This window comes from Neodiprion virginianus, chromosome 2 (genome assembly GCF_021901495.1).
Source record: "Neodiprion virginianus isolate iyNeoVirg1 chromosome 2, iyNeoVirg1.1, whole genome shotgun sequence".
NCBI lineage: Eukaryota > Metazoa > Arthropoda > Insecta > Hymenoptera > Diprionidae > Neodiprion > Neodiprion virginianus.
The window spans coordinates 894,564-916,746 of NC_060878.1; the positions used below are offsets into that span (position 1 = coordinate 894,564).

Here is a 22,183-nt window from a genome sequence, read left to right on the forward strand (position 1 = left end):
ATTTACGTATATTAATGCAGGTCGTAGGGCCGATTTTCATCATTGACACGATATACAAGGGGGGTCGTGCAGGTATTAAAATAAATATTATTATTTGCCTATATTTTCTTTTTTTTTTTTTTTTTCTTCTTCAACGTTTTTCGGAGGCCGGACCGCGGGTGGAAAGCTGGGTGCTGCCTACTGCGGCATTACACTTTATTTATTAATGTAATATATATTTATCATTATCTATATGTTTCTATGATTTATTATATTATTTATGTAACCTACTATACATATTCGCTAAATTTTTATCAACTACGGGCGATATTATCACTACTGTCAGAGTATCGTTATACCTATATATAATAATAATCAATATTATATATTAAATGTCTTCGTAATTTAAATAATAATAGTAATATACTTGCAGCGTGTCATTGCCGTTGCGCCTTACGTTCTAGTTTAGCATACGAAGTGAATTCCTAACGACTGCACGCTCCGTCTTCTGCTAAAATTTCACGCTCATGCGCTACAACGGCTGTTTGGCAGGATGACCAACTGTATCTAACCTCAAAAATTTTTCCCACTTACAAATTGAGCATAACTGTATCAAGTTTTCGAAATTCATGATGCTCAGGAATTGCAGCACGTGGGCGTTAAAGTGTAGCAGACGACGGGCCGTGCGGTCGTTAGAAATTCACTCTGTGTACCTTACACTCGTGAAACAACATTGCGTTCAATTGTTAAATCTCGTTTCACTTATCGTTATCGTAATTACTGTTGTTGTTGTTGTTGTTGTTGTTGTCATTCTTGTCGCTGGTATCATTATTATTACATAACTCTATATTGCTCTTTGTATTGCTCGAGTGGCAGCTTCAGCCCTACTTATTATATTTCATGCACGTTATAATATAATAATATCATATCAACTCATTGCAACATTGTGTTGTATGCTTAAAATTATTGTTTTTCGTCCAAATATCATGCAGACGATTATCCCATGTACCTTTATCACCTACATCTCATATTATTATTATTATTATTATTATTATCATTATCATTATTATTATTATTATTATTATTATTAGTAATATTATTGACGAAACGATAAGTAATTAAGTATCATACTTATATACTGCTTCTACTCGTTGATATATATTTAAAAATTTTTTTTTTCTTTGCATCATTGTTCTCAATCGTCGTTTGTTATTATTATTCATTTTATTATCATCGGCTAAATAATTTTTTGTTTATTCATTGTGTCGTGTCTTCGTTTTTTTTTTTTTTTTGTTTTTTTGTTGTTTTTTTTTTTTTTTTTTTTTGTCAAGGGCAATTTTGCAGCATTTTTTTCTCTCGTAATATAATCAACATATTTCTATAAATATAGTTAACTTTATTATATGCGTGTTACTGCACTATTTTTCTTTTGCTCTCGTTTTTTCCCCCACTCTCTGCTTCCTCATTTCCGTTTATTTAAGTAAAAGCTATAAAATATGGATACGATTTGCTATTGAAAATTATCTATGAATATATATATCATCAACTGAAAATACCAGCGAAATCGGTATAATATATATATATGTAGTCTAATTATCTACCTATAGATTATTATATAAGTATGCATATTATAACTATAAAGTTTAATATATCATGTATAACATAACATATTATACCGTAACGTAGTTATCTTTCTGCATTTCGTCTCATGTTATTCTCACCGCGTTACGATGTAACATATATGTATGTATATTAGGGTGTGAAAAATAACATTTTTTTTTTTTTTTTTTACTCGAACGCTCATCAAAGTTACGGCAGAGCATCTCAAATAGTTTCTTTCATCCAAATATGTGCTCTTAATATTAATATTTAGAGATGCCTTTTTGTTTCGCCCATTTTTCATTTGAATAACACGTAAAGAAAATCGAGAAAATTTTTTTGTTGTTCCACTTTCCAAAATTTTTTCAAATTTGCTTCACGTGTTATTTAAATGCAAAATCGATAAAACAAAATGGGCACCTCTGAATATCAATACTAAGAGCTCATATTTGGATGAGATGTACTGTTTGACATGTTGTACCGGAATTTTGATGCGCATTTGTGGAAAGACAAAAAAAAAAATTTCTTTTTTTTAACACACCCTAATGTATATACGTGTATATTATGCGTTTTTATATGTATGTGTGTGTGTGTGTGTGTGTGTGTTGTGGGTTGTACGTGCACGTGTACCGATAACGCAAATCGTTTATCATTGTAGAAAAAAAAAAGCCCAAAACTTTCATAGCAAATGATCTATACTACATTACATAATTGCTGCGGACATAGCAGTCGATATAATGTTTATAATAATAATAACTTGCATACTATCAATAAATTTAATCTACTTTCTAATCAACTTTTTTTCTGCTCGCCGAAGGTTTCAGCTTTATAATATTTAATAACAGTTCTGCCGTTTTCTTGTTGAAACCTTACAACTTTATCCTAATTATTTATTTTATTTATCAATTATATATGAATACATATTTATATGTATACATGTATATGTGTATATATGTATATATATATATGTTATCATTATTAAGTTATTTTTTTTTTTTAATTTGTGTATTTTCGTTTAAAAATTACGGGTATTAATTAGTTAATTAGTTGATTAATTCTTTTCTCGAGAGACGAGCGTCGCCGGATTTCCCAGCAGACGCTCATCCTCGCCTACGTCGTTATTGCTTCTGAATACCCCGGCTTCCGTGGGACGTCCATTCGGAACAATATCCTGTAAATATCAGTCGTGGGGTATCACTATATCATACTCTATACGTATATTATGTAATCTTCGATAATACCTAACGTCGCTAATTCAGTCATAGCCGAAAGAATTTTCAATATTCGCTAATAATAAATGCGTTCAATAATAAATTATAATCAACCAGTGGGTCGCGAGTCGCTCGATATTATCCTAATAAGCAAAAGGTGATGCACATCCTGTAGCCTATAATATTCGTTAGGTATTTCGTTCGCTTATCACATCGTCAACGTCCTGCCGGTAAACGCGTTTACGTAAAGCGAGCATCTTTCACGCGTTTTTCCACGCGTGTTTTCCGAACACAATTTAACCGTTTCTATAACGGTCGAGTCAGTCTGCGAATGCGCGTGCGCGGAGTACTGGAAAGACCACTTTTACGTCCTAGGAGTAGAGAGTGGTCTTTTCTGTACTCCGCGCATGCGCCGTCGCGAACAAATCTGACATTCTGCGACCCTAACCTCAATTTCGTGCTTCGCGAAAACCCGCGCGACATACTCTTGTTATATGAATAATCGTTTGCAACAAGGAGGCGACGGTCTTTTCGCCTCGCGTATTTTCAATATTCGTCTTCGGTTCACCTGAGACTCGTATTGCAACCAAACTTACGCTCGGCCCGAAAAGACCAAGTTTGCCTCCTTGTTACACAACATAATACGTTCGGCCTATAGATATAATAATTGCAGTACAATCCTAAATAGCACTTCTTGCATTTAATACCGATGTCTTAACCCTTTCAGCCACATATTTTTCAACTCAATGTTTTGGCTTGAATTTGGTTATTCGAGGGTTTTTTGGGCTCGCCGATGACGAATCGGAAGTTAGAATTTGATAATTTCTAAATCCAAGATGGCGGATCCAATATGGCGGGTGTAAAGTCGAAAAACCTATCAAAATTCGATGATTTTAGGCGAAACTTGTTACTCGGTGGTTTTCGGCGTTGCTGATCACAAATCTGAAGTCAGAATTAATAATGAACTGTGATAAGCCTAGGATATAAAAATTTTTGAGATAGGACGTTGAGCATATCCCACGGTAACTGAAAGGGTTAAGCGCTGCGAGACAATTTTCTTTTCCACGCCGTTACGGTTTCTCTTTTCACTCCAACTGGAAATCCTCTAATTATTCCATTTTTCCATATCTTCGTCAAGATTCTTGTTTCTTCTTCCTCTCTCGTTTTATAATCGAGGGTGACGTGGTGGTTATTGTACATAATAATAACTCCCTCACAGATAAACGCGGGGATATAATTCTCAGACAGATATTACGTGTTTTTTTTTTTTTTTTTGTTTTTTCTTTTCTTTACATTTATAAATACATCTTTGATTGATCATAATGCATACGCGTGGGTCTATTAAATCGTTAATTGACACGAGAATATTTATTTATATCACGCACGTATGTTGTGCGTACAACAATGTTATTATATTATTGACGCGCTTTATTAAAGATCACCGAAATTTAGGCACTTTTTGCAAATACAAATCAAACGGCCGATCAACCAGTAAATAAATAGGAAAAAATCGACAAGAAACAGATGAGAGTAATGCTTGAAAATCTTTGCTTTCTATTGTATCTTTGAATTGTGTATATCTATACGTATAACCTACGTTAAAAAATGTATAATTTCTCAAATATAACAGCTCTGCACACTTTTTTCTTCACAAAAGATAAAATTATACTTGTACACATTTTTACGCGTTATCAAAAATTCGTTTCTGCCGACTATCAGGCGGTAGTAATATTATTATCAAACACCGTGATCCGAACTGACAAGTTATAAATGACAAATACAATCCAACACTCAATGCATCGTGATATCATTGCATTGAAAAAGTAAGCCCGTTGGAATAACGCGTGCGCGTGAAACTTTCTTCTGCATTTCTTTGGTGAAAATTCTTACCGTTTTGTATAATATATATATATATACACTTAAATAGGTGCAGCATGTAAACGATGGCTGTATAATTATACGAGTAGTGCGTGAAGCGTTGCAATGATGGCTTGACGTTTACTTTCATCAGCTATTTTATTAATTTATTAATGTGAAAATAAATTCTGGAAACGTAAGAAGAAGAAAACTGATCTACAGAAATCAGGCGAACAAATTGACATTGAAGTTAATTTCGTCTCCCTCGTTAAATTTCGGCGTTTTATCAAACTTCTCCTCACTTGTTGCAACTTAAGGATGTATTGGCTATAAATTCTCAACCAAAAGTGAGTCTCATCGATATTATTGAATACTTTGTGGCGGGATGAAAATCGGAAAAAAATTTACCGCAATAAAGACGACAAGAAAATTAAATTTTATTAATACTAAGGCCCGAAAGTTATCAATACATTCTTTAAACAAAACAATGTTTAACAAATTTTCAATAAATGTTGTGTTTTTTATTTTTTTTTTGTCGTGTGAAATAAATACGTTGATTTTTCTGAATACACCTGAATTTTTAACGAATTTTTGCATTATCTTGTAATTTCTCATTTTGAAAATTTTTAATTTTTTTCATAAAAACGTTGTACATTACAATTAAAACGTTTCCGACGCATTGAAGGAATAGTTTCCTAACCACAGAATTTGAAAAATTCGAAACAATGAAAACATTCTTTAAACATTCATGCGTATTCAGAAAAATTGACAAATTCATTTCGCATACCAAAAAAAAAAAAAAAAAAAATATCAAAAGGACTAAAAATGTTTTAACCAATGTTTTGTTTAAAGAATTCAACGATAACTTTGGTGTATTATCGTCATTCAAATTAAATTTTCTTATCGTCATTATCGTGGCTGATTGTTCTCCGATTTCCATTTTATAATAAAGTATTCAATATCGTCGACGAGACTGACTCTCTATTGAGAATGTACAGCCAATACATCCTTAATTTCAATTATTTGCCATCTCCTTCTTTCATTTGATCTGCGAATTAACACCAATTAGACTGATATATAAGCGGCACAAGATCTGGAATCACGCCTGTTTCCTTTTCTTCATTAATCGCAATTTTTTTTCCTCCTTTCTCTTCCCTCCCTTTTGTATTTCTCCTTTTTGTTATTAACATCGATCTTCGTCGCTTAATTTATATCGCCTTGTTATTCCCGCAAATTCTCTCCGGTTATTCCCTTGTAATTTCACTCAGCGTTCCCTCACCATATACGATAATATACTATGCGTGTTATTATATACATGTATATATATATCAATATCTCGCGATCATGTTTAAATTACACTTGTTGTTAATATCTCGCCGTCCGATACACAGGACGGATAATTTAGGTAAGATACATCTATAACATACATGTATGTATATGTATATAACAATTTACTTACGCGAATTTCAAACACAATTATTCAAGTTTCTTTGCTTTTGTTTTTTCGTGCCACTGTTTTTTTTTCTATTTCTTTTTTGTTTTCTTTTTTTTTTTGCTTCTTCTTGGCCTCAAATGCGGTACACCGATATTTATCGAATATTGGCCCACAGGGGGACCCATTTCTTGCCAGTTATAATAGTTATCATTATAGTTACTTACATAAACTTATGCGTTACGCATAATAATAATAATAACAATAATAATTTCATAATCGTTGTCGCTACTGCTAGCACTATTACCGCTACTACTGCTATTACCATTATTATTATTATTATTATTATTATTATTATTATTATTATTACTACTACTACTGCTACTATTATTATTATTATTATTATTATCTTAATATTAATAATATTATTACTGGTGTCGCTGCGCTATTGCGATTCATATATATAGTTACGTATAATAACTATTATATATTTGTATACATAAATAATTTCTATAAATGTGTGTATATACATATATATGTATGTATATATATATAGGTATTTGCGTGTGTGTGAGTGTGTTTCTAAGTTATGCGATCGTATCGTTGAATTATAATTGAATAATAATAATAATAATAATAATAATAATAATAACAACAACAACAATATTGCAATCTGTCTGCGAGCAAGTTTTCATCTATTTCAGGATGTATGAAAAACTATATATATATATACAATACACTCGATTCACCCGGTTATTTTTTTATCAATTGAACAATAGTAGTAAACGATTTGTCGATCGTATCGGCGAAGTAAACGTTCTTCAACTAACCCATAATTTTAGAAATATGAAAAAAAATTAGGTGAAAATCTAATCCAGTTAAACTTTGTTTTGAAATTTGTTATTGATCGATGGGTTTCGATTTTGAGAGAAGGGGGGGATGAGATGTTCTTAACAAAAAAAAAAAAACAATGTTCACAGCTTTCTAAAATTCACACAACAACCTAGGTGGAATGTTCGAAAGGGAGTAAAAAAATTTACGATACATGATTTACATATATGTATAGTGAGAAAAAAATGAAGAAATTTTTTACCACTCCGATAAATAAAAAGTAATTGAAATTAGGAGTGATTTGTTGTAACCATTTTTCTGTCACATATATTACACGACCTAATATGATTGCGAGCCTGTGTCGGTGTGTTAAATAAATTTAAGCAACCGATGTTAATCGTCATTTTATGCGGCCGGCCCAACTACAGCCGGTTTATTATACAAGTGAGCCACGGTGATTGAACCAGGTGCGCAGGTTCTTAATTATTTTAAACAAGTGTAATACGTCATATTTTTCTCATACATTGTATACGTGCATATTTTAACATACAGGGAATTAATCTCGTTGTCTCGGAATAACGCAGGTATATTGTATTATGTATGTATGTATGTATAATTTATATTCCGTTTCAACGTAAAACGTCGGTGAGCCATGTACTATATGCATATATATGCATATATATATATATAAGTATATATCCATACATACTCCAATACGTACGCATTTACAACTATGATCCTTACCTCGCGTACACGCTAGATAATATAATTGTTTCAACAAACTGTTATAAATATTCAATCGCTACAATATAATAATTAATGTATATAATATTATATTTGAACACATCGTCATCTAAAGTTCATGCTTTTATTCAAGCGCATATTATGTGTGCGTGTGTGTGTGTGTGTGTGTGTGTGAGTGGGTGAGTGGGTGTAATATATATATATATACACATAATTATATATATATATATTGATACACAATAATAATAATAATAATAATAATACGTTTATACGTATATTTAATTACATAATACTACGTTTCAACAAGCGGGTATCTATATTTTTTTAAACAAAACTGTTCCCTCGGAATAATGCATCAGTCTGGAATTCTTTTTTTTTTTTTTTTGGATTAATTAATTTAGTTTAATTTAACTTGAATGTTTACGTTGCGATTTTGTTGTTTTGTATTATTTTATTTTATTTTTTTTTTCCTTTCTGTTTCTTTCTTTCGACGTTTTTTTCCTCGTCGTTCAATTCTTCGAATTTATATATTCTCATTCATTATTATACATGTATTTATTTTTTCATCTTGTCTTCTCTCACGTTTGTTGTCTATATTATCACATATTACATCATGTGCAATAATAATTTTAATACGTATTACATGATCGTAGATCGCGATTAAATGGTTGTGTCTGTAACCATAAAATACGCGATCTGTAACAGCCTGATTTATCCAAATTTTACAACAATTAGAGGCAGAATAGTCGAGTGAGAGTGTGAGAGTGAGAGAGAGAGAGAGAGAGAGAAAGAGTGAGAGAGAGAGAGAGAGTACAGCTCGAGAATATTTAGGATGCTATGAATAAGTTGGAAACGGCAGATGCGAAGAGGAAGTTGAGTCAATTAGACGAACAAAATTTCGAGGAAACAATAACTAGTATAGTTTACCTAAAAATATCTTAGATACGATTTTCATTCAATTACCTATGTATATATATATATATATATATACATATATATATATATATATATACATATACATGTATATACATACCTAATATAAACGTATATACAAATGTATATATATAATGCATATAGTTATGGTATAATAATCTAAATGGTGGAAGCAAATTTAAATCGCGAGAATTTTTATAGTAGTTTAGAGTTTATAGTTTTATAGTGTTGGTATAATAGTTGATTAAGCTAATTAGTTGGTTAGTGTTTGTGTTTGTATTATACGCATACAATTACCGATCTACGTGTATCGTCGTGTTTTTTGAAACGTTATTATAACGAATTATTTAGTCAACTTTTTTCTACTTTTTTTTTTCTTTTTTTTTTTTCTTTTTTTTTTATTTCTCTTCATCATTCACGCTTCTCCGTCCTCACGACGACGCGGAGAAATTAATCACGATCTTTTCCCGATACAACAATTATTACTTCAATTTCTTTGCTGTTCTTTTCTTTTCTTTTCTTTTCCTCATTATTATCATTATTATTATTAAATTTAACACTTATCGATCCAGCATATTTGTTGCTATTATTATTCGTTAATCTCGTTGTTCTTCTTAATTGTGTTTGAATCATTTCTCATTATTGTATATTACTTCTCGATCGTGTTGTTAGCGTTGATGTCGTTGTCGTTGTTGTTTTTATTATTATTGTACCGCGGAAATTAAGTAAGTGTGAATCGATCAGCTTACGCTGGGAAAAAGTCTGAAAGTTAGAAGATACAAGCAATAATTAGGATACACACACAGGTTCACCTACAGGTATAATATTTTGCAGTATCACAATTGTAGGGATAAGTAAGTGGAGCTGAAAAGAAGAGGGACGAACAGTTATTACCGAACGTTATAGTTATTTACAATTTATAATGTTACCATTATATTTATGTATAATGTAGGACTATTAGAATATGTATAATACGTAAATATTATACATAATATAATTACTATGTATGTGTGTTTAATACTGCAGTTCGTTATTATTTTATTGTTTTAAAGTTAAACATTCTTCGTTTAAAGTATTATTATTATTTTTTTCCTATTTTTTTTTTTTTGTCACTCCTTCTTTCTACATTTTCTCTTATTTTTCTTCACTAAGGCAATTTGTTATGTGTACAAATCGACGAACATGGTCGAGGAACTTTTTTTTATTATACTGCAGGGGCTGATTTGCGCGATTTTCAATTTCATTAAACGAATTTCTATTACATCAGTAAACACGAATAATATAGTACAACCATCGCCGAAATTATTCATATTATTTTTATTATTATTCCAGATTTTTCTTGGCTTTTATGTAATAATTACGGGGAATGATAAACATTTTTTATATTTATTTTCGTATCAAGTGGTAAATTGATAAAGTAGGCGTTGTACCGATTGTTTTAGTATGGAACATGAAAATAATAATTGTAATAAAAGTAATTATCATCGTTTATTATAAATATCCCTAAAAACATCACAAGCAAAATGGCCAGGAATTTCTCTTTGGATTGACTAGTTTTTTTTTTTCCTTCCTTTTTTGGTCGTATTGTTTTCGGATTTTTCTCACGAAATTTTCTCGCCTCTGATACATTACATGACAGATTTTTGAGCTTGAGTGGTTATACGTAATGTGAAAAACATTCCAACAGACGAAAGAAGAACATAATTAACTCCTTTCATTTCTCACTTTGGAATACGAAAACAAAATTTTCTCTTTTTGGTTGGGCGTGATAACTTTCTGTCGTACATTTCTTCTCCGTTGAAACAAATAATCAATTTTACAACAATACTGTTGTATTCGTAGATAAATATATTGCGAAATGTAAAAGTTGCCACACCGAAGCAGCGAAAATAATACAAAGGAAACAATAGCGGTAAAACTGAAATTTTCTATAACGCAATAAAACGACAAACTAATCTAATAATAATTCTTGTTGACACTCTTTGGTATTGGTATTGTAATTGTAATTGTAATTGTAAAGCTCATCGCTAATTATTGCTACGTATGCATATTCGAAAACGATACATCAACTGATAATTTATACCGTTGTATATTATACCTATAAATTATACTTGTATGTGTGTATAATATATATTTGTGTATATATCTATATAATTATTATTAATTTCACTCGCATGTGGCAGATGCGATCGGGATCGTTGTATATCGGGTCGTCGTTGTATTTTCAGAATAATAATATTGATAACTGTAATAATAATGATGATAATAACATCAATAATTACAAATAATAATAACAATGACATTGACAATTACAGTGAAAATAAAAATTAAAACTACAATAATGGCAACGATGACAATGATGACATCGATGTCGTTGATGGCCTTGATGATAATGATAAGAAATACTGGATGTTAACGAGGAATCATCAAATGTCTAGATATAACGTGGAATATTGTACAACTTTTCGCATGTCTGTATTAACGGTGAAACTTCATCGCAATATATACGGATATATTATAATATCAAATACGCGTGTGTTATCGTTATTTTTTCTTCTATATTTGATATTTAAATAGTTTTATCTAAGTGTATATATATCTATGTATAATTTATATAATTATGCGCGAGCGAAATTCAGGGAAAAATATTGCTTAATATATATTGCTCTAGTAGGATTATTATTATTATTATTATTATTATTATTATTAATATTATGATTAATATTGTTATTATTGTTATTATTATTATTGTTGTTGTTGTTGTTGTTGTTGTTGTTGTTGTTGTTGTTGTTGTTGTTGTTATTATTATTAAGACTTTAAGATGATATATTAATCATTCGGCAATATCATATTATCATCGTCTATATTAATTTACACAGCTAACATTCGCGTTGGATGATTTATATCTTAATTAAGTTTGCATGTTTACCTAACGCGTAACTTATGATAATCTCATGTAACGCAAAAGATTATTGACATGGATTTTTCGTTCACGTTTTCCTTTCGTATTTCACTGCTTGCATGATTTTTGTTATTTATCGGTAAGCGTTGGAAAATTTAAAGGCTCGAAGTGTTCGGGACCTCAGGAAACCAGTAACAAAAAGAATTGTGGAACGAATTCGATAAAAATCGAGTGAGAATGATGATTTTCAAGTATCAGAAAAATCGTGTCTTTCGATAATGTCAACAAATTGGGTTATATTTCTTCGTGTTCTCTGTTTTTTTTTTTTTTTTGTCATGATATCAAATCATAAGATGTTCGGGAGAAAGTGTCAAATTTTCCAAAGGTTTCCCCAACTTACTGTTACAAATACAATATAATAATAGTGTCGATTCGTTGCACAACGCGAAATTGTTAATTTTTCGATGTTTCTCGCTTTTATTTATAATCTTTATTTATTTCGTTTTATTTTTTCCATTCAACAACGCATTATTTACGTGAAAACGTGTCCGTGTAAACGTGTGGATATATTATGCTCCTCTTTTCTTACTTTTCCGTAGAAAAACTCAATATGCGATTTTTTCATATCTGCGGTCTACGCGTTAAATTATAATTCGTTGTGTCGAAACATTGCTTTGACTCTGACTGTATATATTCGTCGTCATTTCCTTATTACTCTTTTTTTTTTTATGTATATTTTAATATTTTAATTTAATTTATTTTTTTCTCATTCTCCCTTCCTTCCTTTCAAGTAATCGATTATTTAATTATATCTTTATCGTCATTAAATTATCAGTATTATTCACTTCTTTATATTGCTTCTAGAAAATATGTGTATACACAGCAATACGTGTATTGCATACATATGGATCGTTAATATTAAATATACATACGCGGATAATACATACTGAAATTCTCGCATCTAAGGATATACATGTATACGTATACACGCACACTCTATGTATAATATTTTGCACATACATATACATCTATATCATACAATGTCGTATATACGATGCACGATGTATGTAATGTAATTTAGATTTAGGCGCAGCTAATTGTTCTCATTATAATTAATAATAATAATAATAAACATGTACGCATGTATAATAATTATCAACCAACGTGACCTAGGTAATTTAGACGCGAACTGGTTTTTTCTTTATATTTATTTACTTTTTTTTCCTCAACTTGTTTTCTCCATCGTACGATGAATTGTACGCACGTAATACTATACATATACGTGTATATATATAATCGACTAGAGTGAGACTAGATGCAGCGTGTGGACGTCACTGTTCCGGTATTTTTTGTTTTTTGTTTTTTTTTTATTTTTTTGTTTTTGTTTTTGTTCTTTTCGTTTTCTTTTTCGAAATTTTTTTTGCTTTTTTATTTTCATTCATCTACCATTTTGCAGTTTATTTATTTCATTTCCTAACGATCTCGCTTAAAACTTACTGGACGTTTCATAATTAATGTTATTATAATATATAATATACTATTTATATATATTATATATACCTGGATATATATGTATATATATAATATAATATAATATTTATCTACTGGCACTTTTCTACTTACATTCTACTGTTTAACGTTTTAATTAATTTCTTTCTAATTCTTCATCGCGATTTCTACTTCCGTTACACGTTCATTATTTTCAATTATATCCCATCCGTTCGTTGTTTCCCACCGGCGGGGTGATATCTCACCGGCTAATTGTTACGCGCATAGCGGGAAAGAAAATGTTACACGAAATTATAAATAATTAAATAGCTAATTCGCAAGGTGCGGTCGATTTTCATTTCAGACGAGTCTGCGACTCTTCTGTAACACCTGCGGCATAAGCGTCGAGGTGAATCGTCAAATCTCCAATTAAACGTGGTTCAAAAATAGCCAACGATCATTATGCGATAACGTTGATAACGATACCTGATACGCTCTTTGAAGAGAGGAGAAAAACAAAAACGAAGAATAATTACAACAAAGTTGAGAATATAAATTTGGCGTCTACGCCGCTACAACCTGTTTCCGGATGCCGGAGGAGCGGCGTCCTCGTCTCTGAGACAGGCGGACTCGAGGTGCTTGTTGAGGTACGACTTGAGGGCGAAGGTCTTGCGGCACCTCGAGCACTCGTAGTTCTTGTCCGAGGAGTGGGTCTGCATGTGGGCCCTGAGGTTCGACCTGTCGGCGAAGGCCTTGCCGCAGTGAGCGCATCCGTAGGGTTTCTCGCCCGTGTGACTGCGCAGGTGTCCCTGGAGCAGCCAGGGCCTGGAGAACATTTTCCCGCACACGCCGCAGCTGTGGGCGAGCTTGTGGGTGAGGACGTGCATCGCGAGTGCCGGCATGCTGACGTAGGCCTTCCCGCAGTGGATGCACTTCTTTGCCGACTGAGAGTCGAGGCTGCGGTGGGTCTGCTTGTGCCTCGAGAGGTTCGAGGAGGTCGCGTACTGCTTGCCGCACTCCGTGCACGTGTACTTCGGGCGGTCCGGTTGCGTCGCCTCCTTTTCCGGCACCGCCGCGTTCTGCACCGTCCGCTTCTTCGACCTCCCGTCCGACACGAAGAAGGCCTCGTAGGTGTAGGCGACCGTCTTGTTCTCCGCGATCGCCGGCGACTGTGGCTCCTGACGCGCCCCCCCTACTCCTGCCGCGTCCCCCGGAGACGGCGAAGCGAGGACTGGAAGCGTCGGGGGCGCCGCGACGGCGGCGACGTCCGGCTGCGTCAAGGTATGGACGAAGACGGAGTGGCTGGGTGCGGCGGGCGAGGCGCTCAGGTCGAGGATCGCCTGGGCGGCGGAAAGGTCCTCTTCCGCCGGCGTTCGAATCTCCGCAGGCTGCTGCTGCTGCAACGCCGACTGCAGGCTGTACGGTCTGTAGATGTCCTTCTTCTTAGGCGGCAGCGAGAGTGCGACTCCGGTGCTCGTGAAGCACATCGCCAGGCTCTTACGCGGCGGAACGACCGCCGGAAATCCACCACCTCCTCCGGAACTTGGTACCACGGCATCTGGACTCTCCGCTCGAGGCGACGATGGCTCGATCCCCTGAAGTTCTGCGGCCGAACGCAGCGTCGCGTACTTCGGAGGCTCCTCGTGCCCGATCCATGTCTCCGGGGTGTAACCTGTGGAAGGAGAAGGTGTGTGAAGGGGTCTCATTGGGTACCCTCGTCATAGGGAGGTATCGCTTCGGTGCTTTCGGAGCTCAAAATCAGCCGTCGAGTTACGGGAGCGGAATCGCGATTGAGGTAAAAACGAGAAAGGGCGTATCTCGATCTGTATCTTCTGAACCTATATCCAGAGTAGCGATACGGGGAAAAGGATCTGTGTCTCGGCTAAACGCAAGCGAAATATCGGTAACCAAATCTGTGTTATGGGGAAACGGATTTGTGTCGGTAACTGAATGTATTCGGTTACCGGTACTTCGCTTACAATTAGCCAAGACACAAATCCTTTTCCCCGTATTCCTACTCCGATTAATTGACTTAATCGATAAAGTAACAATATGATCCATTGGTCGATAAAGTCAGTCAATCAGAGTAAAGATATGGGTAAAAGGGTTCGTGTCTTGGTTAATTGTAGGTAAAGTGTCGGTAACCTAATCTGTACTCGGAACTGTCCTTGCTTTGTTCCTATATTCGTTAGTCGCGGAAGACCGTGCACAGCTTCTTACGATCATACCTACCTTCTAATAGTTTAAAAATGAGAATGTAGCGAAATTTTTAAAAAACTGATGACGACTGGCACCAAAATGACGGATACTAAGAGGCTTGGCGGGAAAAATCATCTTGAGTCGTCGACGTCGCGGCCTGTTGGACGAAAGCCACCGACTTCCTGCAGAGTTCTGCCCTCGGATAATCAATAAACTGCACCTCGAGACGAATCGCTATCGTCAGCTTACACGATTCTACAGGTTGAATCCCCGCTCTGTGTGTACCTCACATTATACCTGTGTGTAGGTATGATAGATAGTACGTACCTACCTATACACGAAATAACTGCGCCATTCTATTGTCGCGAAGTAGACTAATCGATCTGAAACATCAGTGTCCTTGCGCGGTATTCTAAGGAGGAAGAAGAATGACGAGAGAAGATATTTTGCAAAACTCACCGAGCGCGTATGAATTATTACGGTCACGAAAGGAGTTGAGAATTAAACGACATTAGAGTGTAGCCTGGGCGAGCTCATCAGTTCGCAAAGTTGCGATATGATTTAACGGCGCGCATGAAAAACAATCGCCAAACCGTCGACGAGTTGGTCACAAGGGAATTGCGAATCAATTTTCACCCTGGAGTAGACCGCATCTATAACCCTATTTACGTAACTCGCCGCCAATGACCGCGATTTAGATTGATTGTTTAATTTCGCCGCAGGCAGTTTGGGTTTCACTATATCGTGAATATCGCGTGATGTCTAAATCCGTTACTTGCGGGGGAAAACAAAACTATAAAAAGACAGGAAGAGTGAGAGAGTGAGAGAGAGAGAGGGAGAGAGAGAAAGTGGCGGTATTGAGGGAAAGAAATAATTCTAGAAGAAAAATAGAAGCGCAAAAGAAAGAAAGAATGAAAAACGTCGAATTATATTACTTATACATGCACGTAGTTGTGTGTCTATATGGGTATACCTATATACTCGTCTATATTCACACATATGACGGAATTGAAAATTATAACCGCGACCCACGGATGAATTATCATTAGGATTGGAAGTGGGGTGGAGGTCGGTTAATAAATCGAGGAAAATTCGGTCGACCATCGTCGTTAGCTCGAGAAATTTCAGCACTCTCATCTCCCACGTCTGTTATATTTCGATAAGATCTGCAGCGGCGAAATCGTTTCGGAATTTAATCATGCTCGAGCTTTCGGTTGGTGTATCTGTATAAAGTATATGATAGTAATGATACTGCAGGCACCCTTCCCCGAACGCTTACCCTGCTTTTCACTTCAGTCTTCTATAAATCACCCCAGGCATACAGCATGTAGCTATCCAACCCCTCTTTCCGCGCCTCTCTCCTGAAGAATTATTATCCCCCGGTGAAATCAATTCGCGATTAAATCTCTCGCAAGGGGGAAAGGAAAAGATTTTGTTTTTAGATTAAACGAAAATTTCGGTTCGTTCATTTCCACGATATGGTCGTTAATCTTCTCCCTGCTATTGCTTCCGTGCATAATTTATCTCGGTGAAAAATTTCATTCATCTGAATAGTAGGAGAAATTCGAATTTTTGACAAGTACACACATATTTGCCTACATCTGTTTCCACCACATAGACGTTATAGGGGGGCGTCGCTTTGGTGCTTTCGGAGCTCCAAATCAGCCGTCGAGTTGCAGGAGTGAAATTGCGTTCGAGGTAAAAATAAGAAAGGGGGCATCTTCATTTGTACCTTTTGGATACAGATTCGGTTACCGACACTTTGCTTACAATTAGCCAAGATACAAACCCTTTTTCCCATATCCCTATTCTGATTGACTAACTCAATCGATCCTCAGATCATTTCGGAGATCTACCTTACCGGCAATTTGCCCTTCCTTACCGTAGTTTCAACCCTCATCGAGCAAGATCGAGGGATATTTTCCAACAGGGTTTTGAACTATGGTAAGGCAGGGCAAACTGCTGTTAAGGTAGAGCATCCGAATAGTAGGAGAAATTCGTATTTTCGACAAGTACACATATATATTATTTGCTTCAATCTGTTTCATCTGCATTGAAAAAAACCGGACCACGCACTTTGCCGAGTTCAGCCAACAAGGACATTTGGACCTTCTGACCTTTGGGGATATTTTCTAATGTCACGAAGCTACGCCGAAAGCTCGCGTTACGCAGTCGGGGGTGAATTAGTACATCTGAAATGAGGGAATTCTAACGGTTGAAAGAATTGCTCCCCTCGCTGACTGCTATTAAACCCTCCCTTACACACTGCTGGTTGTACAGACAGGTGTGCGTACCAGCGGTAAACGTATATAGCTATAGCTACAGGTGTTTATTGGCTAAAGAATTCAAACGGTGAACCAATTACAGCTTATAGCTATTTGCCACCGATCGATATACAAGAGGTACAAAAATATTCAAGCTACAATCTGTGCGTAAGGTTTTCAAGACGAAAAAGGAGCGTTACGAAGACAAAATCTTTGTTTTATATCCAACCAAATTCTACAGCTGATAACAATTATTGGCAATCTCAGTTTAGTTTTGACGAAATTGCTGAGTAACAGATCGATACTTTTTGTTAATCTGATTACAAGATCATCGCACATTGAGTATATGTATTGAATTTATAACATATTCTTATACTACGACAATTTTGTTATTCATGCCCCAGTAAAAATTACTATAAAATTACAAGCAAAAGCTCGATTCTTTTTCTTACTTCAAATCGTTTTCAAATGGTTAATGGAATGCGGGGTTGAATTCCGAATTTGAAAAGTTCCAAAGCGTTAAATTCCGAATTTTTGGGTAGCGAAACTTATAGTAAAGAAATCTGACGAAATAAGAAAATTTCGAATAGTCCGAAATCGAACGCTCCAAGTTCCGAGAGGTCGAAGTTCGGAAAGTGCAAAAATGAGAAAGTTTAACAATCCGTAACATCGAAATTCTGCTTGATCCAAGATTTTCAGTTCCGTGAATTTCCGGCTTAGTGAAATTTCAAAACATTGATCTTTCTTTGTTTTGGATTTTCGATATTCTCATGTTCAGAATCCTGGTCGTTCTTATCTTCGGTTTATTTGAGTTTTTAAACCCACTCGGTGAGTAAACTACGCTGTGAGAGTATATTTCAATTTTCAAAATTTTTCTCTATCGGAACTTACTGTTCGTAATTTTAATTTTGGAAATCTTGCATTTCGAAACTTTAAGCCGTCGGCTTTTGAACCATTCGAAACTTTGTTGTTTCGTAACAGTTTGATTTCCGTACATGAAGTTTCGCCGCCAAATAATTCGGACTTGGCCGCTTCCGAAACTTTTCAGATTCGGAACTTTAACCCCGCCTCAATCAACGCACGATATAACGGTTACAACAATTAGAAATCCGCTCGCGAATATCGTCATATAGGGTTGGGGTTCAAGACTTGAAGGCGCGGGCGTGTCCGAGTCGAAGGATATCGCAATATTCCCCTTTCCCAAAAACCGAAAACAAGATTCGGGGGTGGATGGTTGATGGGAGGGAGGGAGGGAGGATGTGGGTGACACACCCGAGACACGCACGCGACTGCAGCAGGGCGATTATTCCCCGTTTCCCTTCAAGAAGTCTAATGAATTCAACATTTATGAATATTTAAAACCCATGATTCACCATTCTTGTATAAACTGCATAACAATTATTCGAGCGCAGCTTTATAACTCTAACGCGCGACAGCTGTCGTTCAGTTGCACGGTATGCGTGCGTGTACGCGTCTCTGTAAGGCACACCATACATTGTTTCCCAGCGTCCGAACGACCGTTGCGTGTACATGCATGAAAATTGAAAAACATACGTCTATACGTACACACATTGAGGCATCAAGCCTGGGGACGCGTGACACGTGTTGGGTTCATACGGAACGCACCCAACTAACACGCGGTTTCGCATTGAAAGACAGCTGCTAGACAAGTCGGTTGCGGTGCAGAGTGGATATCGTGACGATGCAGGAGGCAACGCGATTTGGGGGAAGGAAATTTATCTTACAATTCACTAACCATGCTCGATACCGTCATCCTTCGACGTTCTATGATTATTTAAAGATAAAACCGTACTGCAGTCACGAAATCAACATGGCCGCCGCGTTCACTGCTGGGTTGCTGCTTCGCTTCATCGAGTCATCAAACCTTGTACTATTTAACGTGTCTCACAATCAGCGGAAACGAAATAACGGCAAGAAAATTTCTATAGACACGATTTTACTACCCGTGGGGATGGTTTGTAACATAGGAATGATCAAAATCGATCGATTTTTCATTAAATCAATTATTTTTTTGAAATTCGATTATTTTTTATCACAAACGGTTTTTGTTTTTTACTCCCGTGAACGACGCAATACAATATCAATTTATGCGATTAAAGTATCAAATATAATAAGCGAAGGTGAAAGGTAAATGGACATTTTCACCTGATATTGAAAAATAATTGGAATGAAACTGTGAATTATTAAAAAACTTTATGCAGCGTGTAAAAAAAATACGAAACAATCGATTAATCGATTGATTTTTATCGCTTCAATCGAGTCGTGTTCGATTATTTTTAGCTTATTGACCATCGTTATTAACTTCGACTGATCCCAAAGATTACCTAATCATGTTTCTAAGAATATCTGTTGCATACAACGTCATTTAGTGTACGCACGTCCTATATAGGTATATCGTACACGTATACATAGAGACAGTTTGATCGCTGGAAGATGGCTGCTGAACAGTTGTTTTAAAAATGGCGCGCGGTTTAAAAACTCGTGTATGCCGAAGGCAAAGCGGATTGGATTTGTCGACGAATAAGTCCATGCAGAGGGATGAGGAATTAATATACCTTCGAGTACGTCAGCGGCCTCAGATTTATTTTAAATTTACGGTGCTACCCGCTCCCGACACTGCGGATATAAATGCGGCTTCGGGCCCGAGGGATGGACGAGTTCGGTGAGAGCGACTAGGAGGGGTGGACCGTCAAGCTACGTTGTACACACGACGGCTAATTGTCTGCATATCGATTTCGGTACTTCCTGTATCGATTGAGAGGTAGAAGTAATAAAAAAAGAAGAAGACGAAGAACCGAGGCAGCTAAGGGGTAGATGTGTCTAGGCGTGCATGTCATCAACACGAGGGGGAAAAAATCAATAGAGTCGAACGCGAGCCTGCCGAGAACGAGGAGCTTGCATGTAACCAGGTTGCAGGCCGAGTGTCGTGCAGCAGCCACTCGATCCCGATGTATGTATTATTGTTGCTTAGCACGTCTCGAAGATCCTCGTTCGTCGTTCGCCGATGATTTTATGTCGTAGCAGGACCAAGGACTGGGTTAAAACGTTGCGCGTTGTACAAACTTACGTACTACTTTAACGAAACATGCGCCGTGTTCGTGGAGAATTAGGGGTGGGGGTGAGGCGAGGGGGGTTTTCCCGACACCTGGTGCCGCATGCACGTTTCGCTCCGCAACAGGAAGCGCGATTAAAAAAACGGCGTCGATCAAACGATCGTGGATCATCGGTGAGGAGAAAGTGGATTTATTTACAGAGACTGTAGGAATAATATCGACGAGCGGCGATCGTAGAAGATAAAGGACAGGGTGTGGCCTTGGCGAGGAATCGAAATGGGGATGATGTGCGACTGACTACTCACCGTGGTAGTAAAGCGCCCCGGAAGCGTTCAACGGCGGCGGACTCGGCGCCGTTGCTCCAGCGGTGGGGCTGTGGGGACCCCAGCAAGTCTGGGGTGGCGTCCTGCCGTCGGCATCGCCGACGACGTCGATCTCCTCGTCCTCGGCCTCGGATCTAACGGGGTTGATCCGTTTCTGGTTGACCTCCGACGGCTGGGCTCCGTCGTCCTCCCGGTGACGATGAGGAGGCTGCGGCTCGTCGTCGACGGTCTCAAAGTCGTCCTCCCGGTCGGGCCAGGGGTAGGCCTTCCACTTCTTGGCCATGAGACACCGCGGCATCTTCTCGCCAGGATCGGGCAATCGACGTACGCCGGCGTCGTCGCCTGCGTTTTGCACGGTATGTAAGTTTCCTCAGTCCTTGTGTCGTGGCCGGTTTCGGTGGCGGGCCGCGGGAGCTCGTCATCGGCTCAGCGAGGACTATCCTGGAGCAGCACCTGCACCGCCACCAGGAGAGGCATTCCAGTCACTGCGCGGCGGTAAAACGCGATACGTTTCCTTCCCTTTATATAATTCTCCGTCAGGATCACCCGGGGCGCAGGGCTGCCGACTAACACCCGAGCATCAAAAACTCCGCGTCGTTTCCCCGCGACGCCTATATCACGAGCCACTCTCAACCAGCACACGGCCGTGTGGTGCCACCCCACTGTTGCAGTACGACTCGCCTGCCCACGGGGGCGAGTTCGCCCCCCCCCCCTGCCACCCCCACCCCCTCTTCTCCTTTAACGGAGAACCGCGCCTGCGCCCCGGGTAGTCATCGACCCGGCCTGGCGGCGGCAACACCTGGTTTCGCCCCACGTGCCACGCAACCCCCCCCCCCCCCCCCCTCCATACCTCCGAACCCTCTGACGGCACACGCGCGCGTTCGCACACCCGGTTATATATCGAGGGGGGCCGGGGGGGAGGGGGGTGTACGTTGTCGGGAGTGTGCAGAAGCGCGGAGAGTTGTTGCCTCGATGTAGCCTGGCTGTCTGCCTTGCCTCACTGCCTTCCTGACTGTTGACCCTATATATTACGCGTTCTGATTACCTCCTCCCCCCCCCCCCCCACCCTCGCCCCCGCCCCGGCCCCGTTCCATTGCTTATACCCAGCTTCCGCTTCGGCTCTTATGTCGCACGCTTCTCTCTATATGCTTTCCAAATCCTTATCGCACATTTATATTATATATATGGTATGCATATATATATATATATATATATATGTGTGTGTGTGTGTGTGTGTGTGTGTGTGTGTATGCATGTAGTTTTCGTTCCTCCTCACCAGTGAGGTATATGTATGTATGTATGTACGGTATACGCGATCTAAAAATTGTATACGAACGGGGTGTGGAC

General features: G+C 37.5%; 2 protein-coding genes across 2 annotated transcripts in view; both read right to left on the minus strand.

The window, feature by feature from the left end:
* Window positions 1-20,930, minus strand: part of LOC124298054 (solute carrier family 26 member 10-like) — a 33,289-nt gene extending 12,359 nt beyond the window's left edge. The window contains exon 1 of the mRNA XM_046749611.1: window positions 20,819-20,930. The gene's annotated coding sequence lies outside the window, so the exon portion shown is untranslated. The remainder of the gene's footprint in view (window positions 1-20,818) is intronic.
* Window positions 13,549-21,134, minus strand: LOC124299124 (transcriptional repressor scratch 1). The gene is made up of 2 exons (XM_046752086.1): window positions 20,819-21,134; window positions 13,549-14,648 (listed from the first exon to the last, which is right to left on the minus strand). Exons 1-2 carry the CDS (start codon window positions 21,132-21,134, stop codon window positions 13,549-13,551), a joined length of 1,416 nt encoding a protein of 471 aa, XP_046608042.1.
* Window positions 21,135-22,183: the final 1,049 nt, after the last annotated feature.